The following is a 17,367-nucleotide window of genomic DNA, read 5'->3' as shown; positions in this document are numbered from 1 at the left end:
TTCGATGCTTTTGAATATAATTACTCAAAAAAAAAAAAAAAAAAAAGGAACCGATCACTTTTGTGGGACTTTGTATAATATACAGTCAAAAGTTGTTAATTCGGACACCCACATTCCGGACCTCAAAGCTACAAACTTTCTGCGCTTGCATTGCGCGTAAGACCTTTACGGCTGCGAATATGCGCGTTTAATGTATAACGGACGGTATAAGCTAAGCTAAAACTATCTAATTCAGTTAATGTTGCAGATTGCGTTGTTCCTTAATCTTCAAATTGTATCCGGCTTATTATTTTTTGCAGACTGTTAGAGCAATTTTATAAAAGTAAGCTTGAACTTTCGATTATGTCAAATAGAATTTCCGATATGTATTTACTAATATGTAAAGGATCTACAAAGCGAAAGTATGTTTCAAAGTCCATCAAACAAAAAGTGGATAAAGGCATAATTCTTTGTTTATCTAACCATTCCAAAATCTGTTTATCAATTTCACGCTGCTCTGCGGCGGAAGGGGGGAAACGCCGCGGCGCATAATAAATTGGAAGTTAATCTGGCAGTACTATTCTTATCTTCAGGGCATTTGTTTTAATTTGGCTTATAATTCCTTACTAAATGTAGTATTTCATCTCGATGTACTCCGTCTTTGATATGATTTAAATCAAATTCCTCATCATTATAATTTGATTCCGATAGTGAAGAAAGTGACACAGAGGTTATTGAAAACGAAAAAATTTCGATTGACAAATTAGTCGGTATTCTCGACACAGCAATTATAGGACTTCAACAGCGGAACTTTGTAACTGAAGAAGAAATTATGTCTGTTTATAGAATTAAAGAGAAAGTATTATCACATAAAACGAAGCAATTTAAACAACTTACATTGAAAGAAATGTTTAATAAAGTAAACAACTAAATATTAAGCTTTCTTTTCTTTCTTTTTTTTTTTTTTTTTTTTTTTTTTTTTTTTTTGTAAATTTTGATACCCTTTAGATCATAGTTGTTCTTTATTTAATAAATTACGGTTTCATATTTTTAATTTTATAATTTCTGCATGCCATCTTACCAGATTTAAACTGATGATCTATAATCCGGAATGGCCGAAGTCCTGATGGGTCCGGATATTAATGACTTTTGACTGTACTTTATAACTCAGAGCTTTCAACTAATAGTATATGGTTTTATACTATGTAAAGCTAGCTCTTATGTATAAAACAATAGCAGACAGTAAATGGATAATAGAAATAAATTTATTTTATCATAAATAAGACGCAGGTACAAACAAGATATGTACAAAACAAAATTTACAGATTTTATAACATTAGACACATGTTGAGCACTTTTTACAATACATTTGTTCTTTTGCTGTGCATTAACAGGGTAAACAGTACAGACAAAAAAAGCAATGCAGCATAGACTAGTTTTAGGAATGCTACAACGGAATGCATAGATATACAGAATTCAGAAAAGCAGAACACACTTTTCTTGATCCAAGTACATAATCTACGAAACTAATTTGATTTGTTTGCATTTTGTATCCAATCAGGCTAAAAGACTTTGATTTTGGGAGGAAACAAATGTAATATAGCATAAAAATAATACTTTTAAATGCCATACATTTTCGATTTTGTTACAATCATCAACACTAAGGGGATTCCTTTCTTCTTATAATTCTCACTCAACTGTAAATCATCATCATAATAATTTTAATAAAATTTCACAGAAAAAAATTACATAAATTTGTTACTCACAACCTTGCTTTGATTCAAAAAAGCAAAATAAAATTTAATACTGAAAAGTTTAGATAAATATCTTAAAAATTATTATAAAAATAACAAGCATAATTATTACATAATTATTAATATAGTAATTTTTATTTATATTCTTGTATATAAATTTTTAGTTTAATATATTATTTATTTCATAGAATTTAACACTTATTTTCCCATTCCTTTTATGTATTCTCACAAAAATAAATTACTCCTTTAAAAAATATTTGGAATTTCAGTACAAAAGTGTAAATAACCCACTTGAATCTAACTAGAAAATATTAATTTTTTTTTATATCCTGGTTGCTTCGCAAGGGAAGAGGATTTATAAAAATTAACAAATAAAGTATCACAAAGCAAATTTTTATTGCTATGGAAAAAAAAATTAACTGAAACTGATTGGATAATTTTCGAAATAATATCTACTTCTCACATCTGTTAAACTGTTGCAATCAATTTCTTATTTCTTTATGATAAATATGAATAATATCTCTCCCTTATTGAATATGCATTTTTTATTCATAGTAACCAAGCATCTTCACACAAATACAGCAATATCTGAATAGAAAATTTGAATTTTTTTAAATTAAAAATAAAAAGCCTGAACAAAACATCAACCAGCCATAACTTTGTCATAGAAGTTTGTATTTGTTATTACTCTACTGGCTGTACTTCTTATTTTCATTCAGATTTTAAACCCTAATGTATAACCTTATCCAAAAATGTACAATTACAAGACTTCAAAGGGAGAAGATGCATTTACTCTTTTTCTTTTTTAAATTTTATGACCAATTTGCATTTTATGCCACTCTCAAAAGAAAAAGAAATTCAGGTTTATTGGGATAGGGTTCATGGAAAAACACCATAAAATTTACTTCATTAAATAAACTGTTTTGATCACAACATCATATAGCCAGACATTTACATGGTATTTAATAATTTTTGCATAATAATTTATTTTATTATTTATTTTTATAATTTGTAGATTGTGAAATTCATTTTTAGACTATCCAGAGAAATAATAGATCAAAATAACTTAAAGGAAAAAATATTGCATTATTAGAAGCAGAAATAAATCTGATAAGCACAGAAAGTCGGAAATAGCCACTCAGAAAATTGTACTCTCATTGAAAAGATTAAAATCTATTTCAATTTAAACAGAAGATTAACATTTAATAAAAAGTAGCACTTGTTTGAAATTTGCATAACAGAATTATAAATGATTTTAATCACTTCATAATAACTATAATACAATCATAAATGTAAATTCAGAAGTTCAAAAATTCGCTGCTGAACAGGCATGGTGCCTGTTTCATAACTTGTAATTTAAGATAATAATAGTATATTTTAACAAAACTGCACTATATTTAGTCATTTATCAACATTATAGCATAATGTAATAACTAATTAAACTATAACTAGTAATTTAACACAAATATAGTACAATTCAAGAATTAATTACATTACAGATATTAATTAACAATTTTATAGTGTAATTGTAATCAGGCAGAATTATGTAATTTAAGAGTTCATAACATTATAATTAGTAATTTAATAGTTAATATCAAGTATAATACTAAGGTACTGCACATTTAATGATTTATCACATTCCTTGTTCTTCAGCATATCAGGGTATAATTTTGTATCTAGTTAATAGAAAGTAGTTAAGAAATTCAGAGATTTTTGAGCATTTTTTTTTTAACCTAAGCAAAATATATTACACATAACAGCAAACATCTTACTAATACACTTGTCATTCAAAATAATCGAAATAGATGTTATGAATACTTGCATGTTCGACATGATGCAAATTAATACTGGTATCAGCTAAAAACAAAAACTTTTGCATCCAAGCAATGTGGTAATTTATTTTACTTTCATTTTTCAAATTTAACTAAATTTTTTTATTTGAGAGCACAGGCTGCATATCATCAACAAACATGTACTTAATTAAGTGCATGAAATCGTGACATACTATTTTATGAATTTTTTCACGGATCTATGATTTCCAAGAAAACATTTTTGAAAATTAATTTAAAAGGGGGGGGGGAAGTTTGCATTTAGCAAAGCATTTACAGGCTACTTAATTTCCAATCTCTTTTTTGATAAATATTTTTTCGCTTCAAATCAATTAGTTACATATATGCGAATCTTAAATTTCAATTTTTAGGATCATAGTAATTTTAGTATAATGATAGTTTCATAACACTAATATAATTTTTTTACAGAAATATATCTCAAAAATCTCTTGAATAAAAATTGATTACTAAAGTATGACACAACTTCTTATCTCAATCAAATTTAAATGCTTTTCACATTCATAAAATTTATGCTAAATTTACAAATTCAGCACATATAATCAAGCCTTCAACCACATTTATTGCATTATATTAAAACATATATCTTTCAGTATTACATAAAAATGGGGATCATATATTATAAAATATTAATGTATTTCCCCTCATTCTAAAATGAATTATACAATATGAAGCAAAATATACTGTTTTGTTGAGAAATCAGATTAAAAAAAACACTTATTATAAGGTATTAGCTTTATTATTAAATTATTTAGCTTCTGTTATATTTTTACTGTCTGCCAATCATGCATTTTATTACGAAATCCAATAGACAGCAAAGAGAAAAACAGATCCAGAGCAGATATGAAATAGTGAATATTTAACTTCACAGAAATTTCAACACCTGAACAGGAATACATATCACAAGACCAAAAACTGATATGTTTAGATTTATTATTGCATGAATTACTAAACACTAATAAAATCTTTATGAAAATAATATCGATCACAATAAAATTTATAAAATGGTAACAACAGATTTAAAAAAAATTAATTTTTGTAAATTAACAATATTTCTTCATAGAATCTGAAGCTTAATGCATTAATTAAATCATAAATTTTAAACACACATTTAAAATCAATACTGGCACGAAATAATTTACTATAATTAATGAAAATATATTACACATGGAAATATATCTAAATGCTTAAATAATTACACAATCGGCAATCAGCTAAAATAACTCTTATATATAATGCTTAAAAAAATAGCTTTTAACCAAACTGCTTACCATTATGAAAAAGTAATTTCATACACTGAATTCAACAATATCCAAACTGTTTTTAGTATACATTGAATGCAATGAAATACAAAATGTGAATATCATGCACAAACAATACAATCTATATTAAATTAATCAGTGAAATTGTCTACTATTTTGGTTCAATAACTAAACCAATACCAAAAAATATATTTCATATTAAAAAAGATTACAATGAGATGATATTCTGCATTTATTTATCAATAACAATAAAATACTTTGAAGTACCTTTTCATTTTTGCTACTAATACGTCTTAGGCAAGCAAAATGAATTCAAATGCTTTCACATTATTTTAAAGCACACATGCAACTCTTTTAAATAGTTATAGTTTTAAATAGTTAAATTAATAGATTTGCTTTCAAAAGATCTAGTGTAGAATTGGGTGACCCTTCGATTAGCGACAATTTAAAAAAGATTTATGGTTTTTATTTTCTAATTTTTACTCTAATTAAAAATGGGAGATTCTAAATATAAGTTTATTTTTTATGAAAAGCAAAATATAGGGGAAAAGCTTGTGATCAAAAAGGAGCTCATTTTAATTTTTGACTTCAGTTAGATAAGGCAACTAAAGTATGATAGGTTAACATAATAAAAATGCTAGAACAAATTTTAAATATCTTAGATCATGCACCAGGACATTTAAAATTTCATTCAAAAGGGTTCTATTGTAAATTTCAGTATTCTAGAAATTCGTCAAAATATAATACATTATTTGAGATATTTTTATTATTATTCGTCTTACTATCAGAAGAATTATTTATGTTTTACATATAAATAGCATTCATTTATTTCTGAAGTTACATTTTCATCATTACTTGGCTCTAGTGTAGAATTGGGTGACCCTTCGATTAGCGACAATTTAAAAAAAATTTTTGCTGATGAAACCTCACTTCTGGCTACCATTATAGTTTTAAGTTTGTTTTAGTTTCTTGATTTTATTTAAATGAAAATAGATTGATGTGTACATGGACAAATTTAAGGCAGTGAACAATGCCTAGTTTGTGCAATTCTAGGATCTTTTTTTAAGTGAAAACACATCAATGTGTACATGGACACAGAGTTTGTGCAATTCTTTGACTTTTTACTTTGGTTTTGTGTAGTGGCCATCTTGAAATTGTGCCTTCCTGGCACCGATCTTGGCGTAAAAAAAGAGTTGCCAAGAAACAAGGGGTACGCAATTGTAAACTTTTACCGTAATTAATTTTACACTAACTTTTATAAAAATTAATTATACTATTTGATATTTTGCTGTTTTAATTCATATTCTAAATTTAAATACTCAAACAAACTGGTAAGACACCTCTCTGTGTTCTTTTTGTTAAACTGGTAACAATGATAGAACTTTTAATGAGGATAATAGATTAAATGTACCAAAATAAATGCGCGTGCTTTTAATACTGTATCTTTAGAAAACAGTTAATTTTATTTACATGACATAAATTTAAACGTGACATATACATTAAAATAAGGTAATAATATTTTGGGCATAATGGAATAATAAGAATATCGATCCTTTTTTACTTCCTTGTACGAAGTAAAAAGGAAGTATTGTAATCACGAAAAGTTTCAGGCTATTTCAACGAAAATATCCATTTTGACCGCTATCGAATGCAATTTAATGATGTTTTTGCGTGATATCTGAACGTAAGAACAGAATAAAAGACTCGTTTCCTCCAAAAAAAAATATAAAACTGCTTTAAATTAATTCTGAAGAGAATTTTTCATGGTGTCTATACGAATGTATGTATCTCGCATAACTCAAAAGCAAGTAGCCTCAGAACGTTGAAATTTTGTATATAGGACTGCTATCACATGTAGATGTGCATCTCGTATTTTGGTTACAATCGGCCGCACCAAACATATATAAATATATTTATATACATATATCCACTCTGTTACCCGGCTCAGTGATCTCAGTTTCTTTATTCTTATATGTTTATAAATTGTACACTTTTTGCTTTAAAAATGATAGAATTATATTTTTTTTATCTTCTGGTTAAGGTTTTTATGCCTTTAGTAAATCTGTATGCAATATTTTTAGAATTATCGACAATTTTAAAGTTGTTTAAGTGCCGCTAAGCCTTTTTTTTTTTTTAATGGTGGCCATTGATTGTTTACATTTGAAACAGCAGACTAGTGGAGTTGCCAATTTAGAGAAACTTAGCTTTGCAACAACAAAGATAATGCCTTCATTTATTATTGCCAATTAAATCATGCTTAATCCTTTCTGGAATTTTTTTGAGGAAATAAGTGTTTAAGATTTACTTTGTAATTTTTAATACAGATATTTTGAGTTTTTATGTATTTTTGCCTTCTCGCGAAGTGAGAACTGAATTAATTGAATGAGAAATACTCAATCGTCTGTGAAAAACTGTTTCTTTTTTGCTTTGTTTTCTTAATTTCTTTTATACATCATTCTAGCTTTATTATAGTATTTGAATAAAACATGTGGCAACGATTAGATAATTCTATTTTTTAAATGATATAAATTTTGTGCATTATGAGTTATAATATGAACGAAACATAATACTGTTAAGTGAATCTAGCGCCAGAGTGTCGCTACGGTAAACAAATACAAGAGTGAATTTTAAAGAATGCATTTATTCTATTGTGGTTTAAGCGCTGTTGGCGAAGTAGATTTAATTCAGTCCAATAAGTTTAAATGAAATGCAAGAAAAATGCGTATAATTTAATATTCCGTACAAGGAAGTCATGTGGTGCACACATCAGATTTTTTCTTTTTGGAATGTAGAAGATAACACTGATACAGGTAAACATATGAAATGATAGAAAATATAAAAACATGTATACTGAATTTGATATAAATACATATACTGTAATATTTATTCACAGAATTTAAAATGACTAGTAAAGTATGGAATTATTATCATACAAACAGCTTATCAAGAAGCAATGCACCAAAAAATAGAGGAACAAAATTGCTGGCTTTATTTAGAAATGGCAAAAATGAAAACCATTTATTTATTTCTTATAACTTATGAAATGTTTTGAAAGCCCAGAATGATAGGAAATCTGAAAATATACCAGGCTTTCCGTGTGACCTAAATTTTAAATCTCATCTTAAATTCTAGTTAAAAGTTGCATTTCCAAAAATGATGACACATGTCAAGAATAATACACTGAAATATGTGTGACACTGGTTACAACATGAAAAGTTTCGAGGTTTTGAGTGCATCAAGATGTCCGTTCTCTATTTATTGAGAAAAGGAAGAAAGACACAGGAATTTATACTAAAAGAAAGCAGGAAAAATACAGAAAAACAAAAAGTAAATTCACATTTCAAAAATGGAAGCAAATAAAAAGAAACTAGGACACATAAAAAATGCAGAATAAATCTAGAAATGACATTCAAATGTTTGCTGTGCAATTTAAACATCTTACAAGACTTAAAAATAAATAAATAAAAGTCTTAAAAAATAAATAATGGAGCCTATTAATGAAATTCAACATGCCTTTTTTATGTCTCGAAAGCATGACTTAGGATATGTATTAGATTTATATATAGCACTGTTCTAATATAGGTATTTTGACGCAAAATCAGACTTTTTCTGAAATGACATGCCAATTTTTGTAAAAACTGCACGAGTTGTTTTTAAAAAATTAGCTCTCAAAATTTTAGCTCCTCAGTTTTAATTGATTTTGATATATATTTAATATTTTTTTCATTAAACTTACTTCATTCCTTCTTTCACAATTTGAAATTAGGCTTAAATCAAATATTTTTTATGATTTATTTTTTAAATTTGTATTTTTAAATATTTTTTGTAAATTTTTCAAAAAAATTTTTATAACGTATGAAACGTTTAATATTATATTAAAGTAGACGTATTTCTAGGCACACTTGCAAAAATTAGAGTTTGTTTTCAATATTTTCTAAGATATATGTGAATTTATACTTTGTTGCATTTTAAAATTTGCTGTATTTAATATAAGTGATAATAACAAAAATGTGGTTTATGCACTTTGTTAAAATTATTTGAAAGAATGAACGATGGACCTTTTTTCTTCTCGTGCATTAATGAAAAAAAGAAAAGTTGGTAGGCTACTATAAACTAAGAATTCTGCCAAGTAAATTTATTCTTGGCACAAACTAATGCGGCAAGATAAATTTTTGAATTTCTCCGTAAATTTCACATCAAATTTGACAAAATTTAACATTTAGGAATAATTTGAGTCATAGACTCGAAATATAGAAAAAACGACATGCAATTTCAGATAAAGTCCGATTTTGTGTAAAAATACCTATATTAGAACAATGCTATATATAAATCCAATACATATTATAAGTTGTGCTTTCTAGATATGAAAAATGCAATTTAAATTTTGTCATTTGGCCCAATAGAACAGAAGATATACAACTGTGCCTTTTTTTTTTTTTTTTTTTTTTTTTTTTTTGTACAGTGTACCTAAACAAATAGATTTTTCTTGTTTGCTTTTACTTTTCCCACCTTTGAAATCCTCTCTACCATTTGTGGGTTTTCCAAATTTTTTAGTCTAAATAAGGATTAGATTCCTTCTGGAAGAAACTGGGAAGAAAAAAAATAGAAGAGGAAGATGGAAACTAGAAGAAATTAAACAATGATGCTGTTGGGTTACTAAAATGGATACAATTATTAATAACATTTTAATTTAATTTGAAAATAAAATCTCAATATTTCCGCAAAAAGAATACAAAATAATTAAATAATTTAATAAAAATAATGAGGTATTTATACAACTAATGGTGTTTTCACTTTTGAAAACTTGATGCATCTAAAAAGCATGAGCACTCCTAAGCTAACAGTATTACACATATTTTAGAAATTTATGTTTTTAAAAATTCACCATAAAACAAGACAATTTATTCTGAAACAAAAAATTTAGAACTAGAAACAATTATTTGTTTTTTAAACATCTCTCCTTGCAGTTTCATATATTCTTTACAAAAATAAGAAACTATTCCACATGTCACTGAGCTGTTCTTTCAAAACACGTAGAAAAATATTCTAATAACATTTCTGACATATGCTACATAAATGGCTGATTCTCATAAACGTCCAAATTCATTCAAATAATTCTTCCTAAACTAAAAGCTCAATATGATACTATTAAACACATGGAGAATGATTCACAAAACCAAATAATTAAAATAAATTTTTAATTCACCAGATATGATATTAATAAAAAAATTGTTAATTAAGTTTAAACTTTGCATAATAATTGATTATCTCAGAAAGAGAAAGAGTAGAAGAATAGCATATACAATATTACCAAATCACTATATTTAATAAAAACACTACCAGAGGTCTACAAATATTCAGAAATACAGATATTAAAAATCTGCAGAGTTATAAAATCTATATATTGCATACCAAAACGTAAACCTCATTTTAAAAATGCAAGTCTATTAAATTTAATAAAAAATATTTTTATATAATTAAAATTAATATATTTTCTTTTTATTTGCATTTAACCTCTCCTAAGTCATATAGTCAAAGGAGTTAGAATTATGCTTTAATTTCATGATAATTTGGAAGCTATTCCATATTAATACTTTTATGTAACACAATGGCTAAGGTCTATTTTTATTAACTGAATGTGATCCATGGAATTTTCATGGCCTACTTTTTTCAGATAAATTTGCGACAGTGTCAGAAACTTAAGATTTTTCAGATATTTTCATGATAAAAGGTTTTTATTTTCAAAATGATTTATTAATGTCTAAATGATTTTAAGAAAACTTCTGGTTTGCTCTAAGCTCTAATTCTTTGCAAATGAAAGTGCTGCAAAGCTACCAATACCTAGCATTCTTTTTTTCCCGGGGGGAGGGGGAGTTTTTACGATGTTTTGTAAGAAAATCATAATTCTAATAAACTGTTTAACATAAAAGGTATTTTTTTGAAAATAACTTACCAGTATCCAAGTGATTAAAAACAAGAAAAACTGGCTATTTATCCTAAATTTAGTTAGTGCATGTCATCTTAGCAAATGATGAGCTGCATGAGTTTTTATGGTTTTCCTCACATAAATATGGGCCACCTTTTTTATAGAAATTCCTCCATGAAGGCACATCTCTGCTTAGTCAAATAACTTTCACACAATTTGCATTGCTCAAACGTAATCTGTTTGCTTAAAATATAAAACGCATGTTTAAACTATTCTTATGTATATATAATAACAATGCAAAATTTAGTCCTTTAGGACTTAAAAATTTGTAGACCTCTGATAGCAAGATTTTTTAACAAGTAGAAACAACAACACTGATTAAATATATCAAGTCAAGCAAAGTGTCAAGATAAGATTACATGCACATGTATTTCACATGTCTGAAACTCTCACAAGTAAATGTGAAATAAAGTTAGCATGAAATCAGTGCTGCTACCTTTATGCACTTTCTCTAGATGTATATACTTTTCACCTAGACTGCTAGCACTTTGTCTAGAAGTGTGTTACATACGGTGTTAGATTTAGTACTTATTTAAAAGACTATTGAAACAGATTTTTCCCCAAAGAAAAATATTATCGATTCGAAACAAATAACATAGAGGTGATAAAGACAGACTGATTTTTTTTTTTTTTTTTTTAAATCTTGGATATATTTTAAAGGATACTGAAGTGAGTCATCCTTCCAAAAAAAAAAAAAAAAAAAAAAAACCCCACCTTTTTTTCAGAAGTATATTATTTAACAAGGGAAAAAAGAAGAAGCTATGATTATAAAGTCCTTCATTAAGCAAAACAGAAATGAAAGAAAAAAAAAATTATGAATAAGGCTTTCAATATTTTCTGCAAGAGAACCCATATTAAAATCATTAATTTAAGCTGTTAAATGGTTAAAGAAAGCTTTAAGGAAACCTAATGCACCATCTGAAGCCTTAAGAATGATTTTACAGTTAGTAAATTGGATGTCAATGGATCAGTTTCAGGTTTTAATTCTTAGAGCATTTTTTACAATTCCTCTCATTTTACTTTATCAAATAATAATAATAATAATAAAAAAATGTTGAGGAAGCCTAATTCACTGACTGGAAAAAAAAAAGGGGGAAGCAAATTTAAAAAAAATGTTAAAGAACTGATTTTTAGTCCAAAGGGGCTTTGCCCCTGAAGTACTATTGTTTTCGTTTTGTGATTTTGCATTGAATCACTATAAATGTCGGGTTCACTTTTCAAACTGTTGCCACCAAATGTTAGAATCTTGCATTATATTTGAAGAAATTAAATAATGAAAAATCTGCATAAAAGTATGTCCATTTCTCGCATTGTGATAAAACAAAGGTACATAGAGCCATTGAAATTTGAATGACGTAATCCTCCTCCAAATATGGCATGTGAAAGACCAAATTTGAAATTTGTTTTATTATCAATTTCATACATTGTAAAACTTTAACGAATTTTTGAGAAACAAACTCAAAAATTTAAAAGTGAGCAATGGCAACACTCTATGGCGGGACGGGGGGGGGACCTTTTAATCTCCAGTGGGTGCAGAACTGTGTATCGGAAATTCTAAAAATATGCTCATTTAAAAATTATTTTGAGACACTGCTATTGAACTGAATTTTATGGTTTAAGTCCAAAGAACATGATATTTAATAAATTAAGGTAACACACAAAACGTTCAAAAATGCCTCTTTGGATTTAATTTAAAATATGAAACCTTTCACATTTTTTGGGGGGGGGGCTTGTATTTTATTAGATTATTATTTAAGCAATTTTTGATTACTGTACTAGACTTTAATTTTTAGAAAATTTACAAAATTCCTAATTAGTGCAGTTTAATTTAGACTAATCAAACCAAGAAAGCTTTCACAGGTGACACATGAACAACACTTTGCTGCCATGTTATAATACTTTCCCATGCCATCAAACATGATACAAGATTTGTGGCACAAAAAGTCATAAATTAGGTAAGATAAGACTTGTCAAAGCAGCTTATTTGGTCATACTAGATGTCAAAATCTGTAGTTCCATGTTCCATATCCTCTAGGCCAAGAAATGTTACCACTTTAGGTCACTCGAGGACAGAAGAAACAATGCTGAAGATTGGTCACTAGGTTGATATTTACCTACGCTTCTCCCGCCTGGGTGAATGCCAGCAATAACATTACGAAACTCCATACTTCACAGAAAAAAGATTCTGCATACAGAAAAAAGATTCTGCATATCATTATGCAGCCCATACTACTTAAGACATCAAAGTATCCATTCAGACCTTAGGATGGAAATGATTAAAGAATTTATCACCATGATCAACAAAATATTGCATGAAAAAGCTACAAATAAAAATCCAGCCACTTTTGCAGACATTCTAGCAAATGAAATCTCCCCTCCCCAAATAGACAGGAAAATAAGATCATATGCTACACAGTAAGTAAATTGGACAGTAAAAGAACTCAACCATCACATGACCTTCATCAGCCAATTATAGTGCAGTAATTGCATACTGGAATTCAATTTCAGAATAAGAAATGCACCTTCTCTAGGTAACCACTGAGAAATTTTTTTATTGGCATTACTACTTGAGGAATGTTTTTCTCAGTGTCATTTATAAATATTTTAAAGCCTGCAAACTTAGAATACTAAGAATTATCTTTCTAAAGAACAAATAAGCATCTGTACATAGCATATAAATCATATTTTACCACATTTTAATTTCTGCGAACTCTGTAGTTCATATTATTGTACTTGCCCAAAGTAGTTGGCTAGCTGCAAATCTCTTGTTTTTAGATGTGCTCAAAAGAATCATGTGACCAGATTGTTAAATGAGCCTTCTCACCTCCTCAAGACTTCATCTTTCTCTTGGCACTGCCAATCCACACGTAGGCAAAGAGCCTCACTCCTTTCCTCTCAGGTTTGGTTTGGTTTGGTTTGGTTTGGTTTATTTAATATAGGCAAGGCACACTAGGGCTATCAGACTGAGGGAAGGGATGCCTTCGTGGAGGACTTTTAAAGGGAAACTGGCTCGTATACACGTTACACATGGGGAAAACCACGAAAACGCCCATGCAGCCAGCCCGTTTGTGGGATTCGAACCTCGGACCGAACTACCAGTGTTCAGTGACTTTACTGCTCGGCTGCCCTTTCCTCTCAGAGAAACCTCCAACAGCAGGAATATTTACCCTGCTGGGAATGCAAAGTATCAAAATTAAAAATTTTCTGTTTCACACCATGGCTTGCATACTTATTGGAGTGACAAACTGGTCAATACACTGCAAAATATGTGATGTAATTTTTGATTTTGGCAAAGTGCTAATGTTTGGCAGACATACTAGGCTTAAGAATTATAACACATTTGATGCAGAAATGGGGAAAATATATGTTTTATTTTCATTTAAGTATCACAAAAAAGGGGAAACTGATTTTAGTTATTCCTTGGATGTGAGTTTGAATCCCAAAGCAGATATGGATGTTTGTTAAATGTATAGTGTCTCTATAGCAAAGGGCCATTTAAAATGCTACTGAGTCAAAAAGTTTTCTCATGAGGTAGGTGGAAGAGAAGAGGGGTAAGAGACCATCAGATTTATCTCTTGGCGGGAGTGGTGTCTCCATCAAAATCGGTATAGAGCTGAGAAAATTCATGCCTAAGGCCTACGCCACAAAATCTGAATCCTTTCCCTCTTGGCCATAATGAATTTATTGACCTTATTTAGGCTACGATCAGAAGGATTAGTCACAACAACAACAAAACACATTTTTTACAAACAGCCGATGAAAATTATACCAAACAGAAATTTAATATTTTCCAGCAAAGTACATGTGCCAAAAATTAAACTTTGCTGGAGATTTGGGTGAACATTAAGGTCATATAAAGGTGGTCTTCCTTATTTTTTATGGCCTAGAACATAAATGCTTCTGTGATTCTCATATTAGCAAAAATATCACTGCAATTTTAATGATATTTTAAAGTGTTAGACTGCAGTTATCTATTTAAGCCCTAGTGTAATTTTGATTTTAGAAGAAATTAAAAATTTTACATTAAGAACACGAGTCTTGAATCACACAAAGAAAATCACCAGATGTTCAGAATCAATTACTGGGGCCTTTAACCATCCTATTCGTTTCAACTTTCATAAAATCATGTAGAAAACTTCATTAACTTATGAATCAGATTTCTCAAGCCTTTATATTCAAAAAACTTATTGGCTAAAAATTGGGAGGCACACTGTTTGAAGTATTTATTTTTAAATTTATTAAAATAAGAAATATTACAATATAAAAAAAAATGGTATTTAAAATTCACCCGAGGGCACAGAAGTTTTATTTATTTTGGAATAATTATAACGGAAGTAATTTTGGCAAGTAATAAATGAAATTGAAAATGATTTTTTTCATCTTACAATAAAAGAAAATGGGATGTGTATATTGTAGTATTAACTATAATCACATTTGTGCAGTTTCAAAAGCTTGTCTCATAATTAACTCTTTTACTATTTCACTTTTTGTTTAATTCTACAAATGAAACTGTTGCTTTCTTCTTTATTGTTTACTTATCTTAATTTTGACCATTGTAAATGATGTATTTCTAGCAAAGTGGCACAAAATATATTTGGTTAAAAAATATATATATATATAAACCAATATTAATTCAAAGCTGAATTTCATCACAAAGTCTATTACAACTTCTTTTTTTTTTTTTTTTTTTTTTTAATTTTGGCAAGAATCTGAAATTTTGTGCAGTACTGTTGCACCTAGATTCGGTGAAAGTCAAACTAATCTAAAAGCTATACCTAATTTCTGTGCAACATAAAGTAGCAACACTGATTCCAACATACATAAAAACAATAACACATACAAGTAGATCTTCACATCATGTATCAAAATCCTTGCAAGCAAATGAAATCAATACACTCTTGTTAGAGTTTGCAAATTATGCCAAAAAGAACAGTGGAGAAGACTGAGAAGATTTCTGACTAAAACAGTTAAGTACTTATCGTTGATGTGTCATTCCAATCCTACTCTTGCTATTCTGGATAAGCTCATTTCTGTTCATGAATAGAACTTTTAAAGTTCTAATAATTACAGAAATAACCTTTCAAAGTAATCCAACAATTGTTAATCATTTACCCACAGATATATGCAATTATGGACTTAAATGTCACATTCCAGTGTGAGGAGAATATTCTGTAAGAATAATAAAGGCTTTATAAAAAGAAAGGGGGGTACAAGAAAACATCAAGTAATTGCTTTAACAGTTAGATAGCTGCCTCGAGCAGGTGAACACAGTTAGGTATGTCATGTCAAACTTTGTTTCCGCCTTTAGTAGAATCACAATGATGTCATTGGCACATCCTACAGAAATAATGATCATTAATATTTAAAGAATTGAACTACAGAAATTAATTTGGTATTCATAAGATAGGCAGAGAGAGAAATAAACAGATAAACTGATTGAAATATCAAACACAACATTGGTATATAATGATGTTCAAGTATCAATGATGATTGAACTTTGAGAAGGGCAGAAATAAAATTAGTAAATATATATATATTTATCAGTTATGATGGATTATAATGATACTTATTGGTTTCCTGGCTTACACCTTCTTGAGGACAGTCCCCTCCATGAAAACAAACATTAAAAGTAAGCAGAAAAGTAAAAATAAACAACAATATAGATTTGGAAATTAGAATTTAGTAAAAAAGAACTCCATCCTGTAAGAAAAATAAAATATAAGGGGAAAATGCTCATGAAACTTGACATTTTTACTTTTGCATGCGATTCTACAAAATAGGAAAAACTATGTTGAAAATTATTACCTGAACAATGGGCTGTTGAAAACATTTGTTGCAAAATCTGTGAGTGAAATTTTTAAATAAATAAATGAAATAAAACACAATTTAAAAAACTTTACAGCATTGCTGAAGTTACAGCATTGCTGAGGGCTTAGCAATAACTGAATCATTGAACAAAGTATACAAGACAACAGCAGCTAAGCGTAATCAAAATTCAACAGAAGATATTTAATTGCCAAAAAAATTCTTGATGCTAATAAATTATTGCTAAGAAAACTTGAAATAGGATAATTTGGTAAGTAAGTACCATTAAATTTTCTTGATGATAATTTTTTTCCTGATGTGTTCCAAGAGTTTTTTGGTCATAAATCATCTTTAGTGACATTTTGTAACTCCACCAAACTCTTAAAAGATGGCTACAGCTTTCTAAGAAAATATTGTGCACTGTGTTTGCATTTATTAATTAAATGTTCATTCCTATAATAAAGAAAATGGAGCACGTAAAATTGATACACAGAATGATCAGATGGAAAAATGCAAACAAATGTCACCAGTGCTGTCATACACATAATTTTCAAAATATTCTGTCACAGAATGAATTCTTGATACCAAAAAGTTGTTGCCAAAACCATGTAAGCCACAAAAGCCAGCAAGTACCAAAAAAACCAACTCTTGTTTTTTTTTTTTTTTTGTATGCACTTAGGTCAAATGAACTATGTTGAAAACAAAAGAAGCAATTTTAGATGTATAACTTGTAA

General features: G+C 28.4%; 1 protein-coding gene across 2 annotated transcripts in view; it reads right to left on the bottom strand.

Moving 5' to 3' along the window:
• Nucleotides 1-1,226: 1,226 nt before the first annotated feature.
• Nucleotides 1,227-17,367, bottom strand: part of LOC118192301 (uncharacterized) — an 81,007-nt gene continuing 64,866 nt past the window's right edge. For both annotated transcript variants that reach the window (XM_085821537.1, XM_085821543.1), the window contains exon 11: nucleotides 1,227-16,165. In XM_085821537.1, the coding sequence (XP_085677663.1) occupies nucleotides 16,142-16,165 (24 nt within the window). In that variant the 3' untranslated portion in view covers nucleotides 1,227-16,141. The remainder of the gene's footprint in view (nucleotides 16,166-17,367) is intronic.

Source organism: Stegodyphus dumicola, chromosome 1, assembly GCF_044657685.1.
Source record: "Stegodyphus dumicola isolate Sdum_Otavi_A_Nest chromosome 1, ASM4465768v1".
NCBI lineage: Eukaryota > Metazoa > Arthropoda > Arachnida > Araneae > Eresidae > Stegodyphus > Stegodyphus dumicola.
Note: the sequence above shows the minus strand (reverse complement) of the source record. Positions and strands in the feature narration are given on the sequence as shown.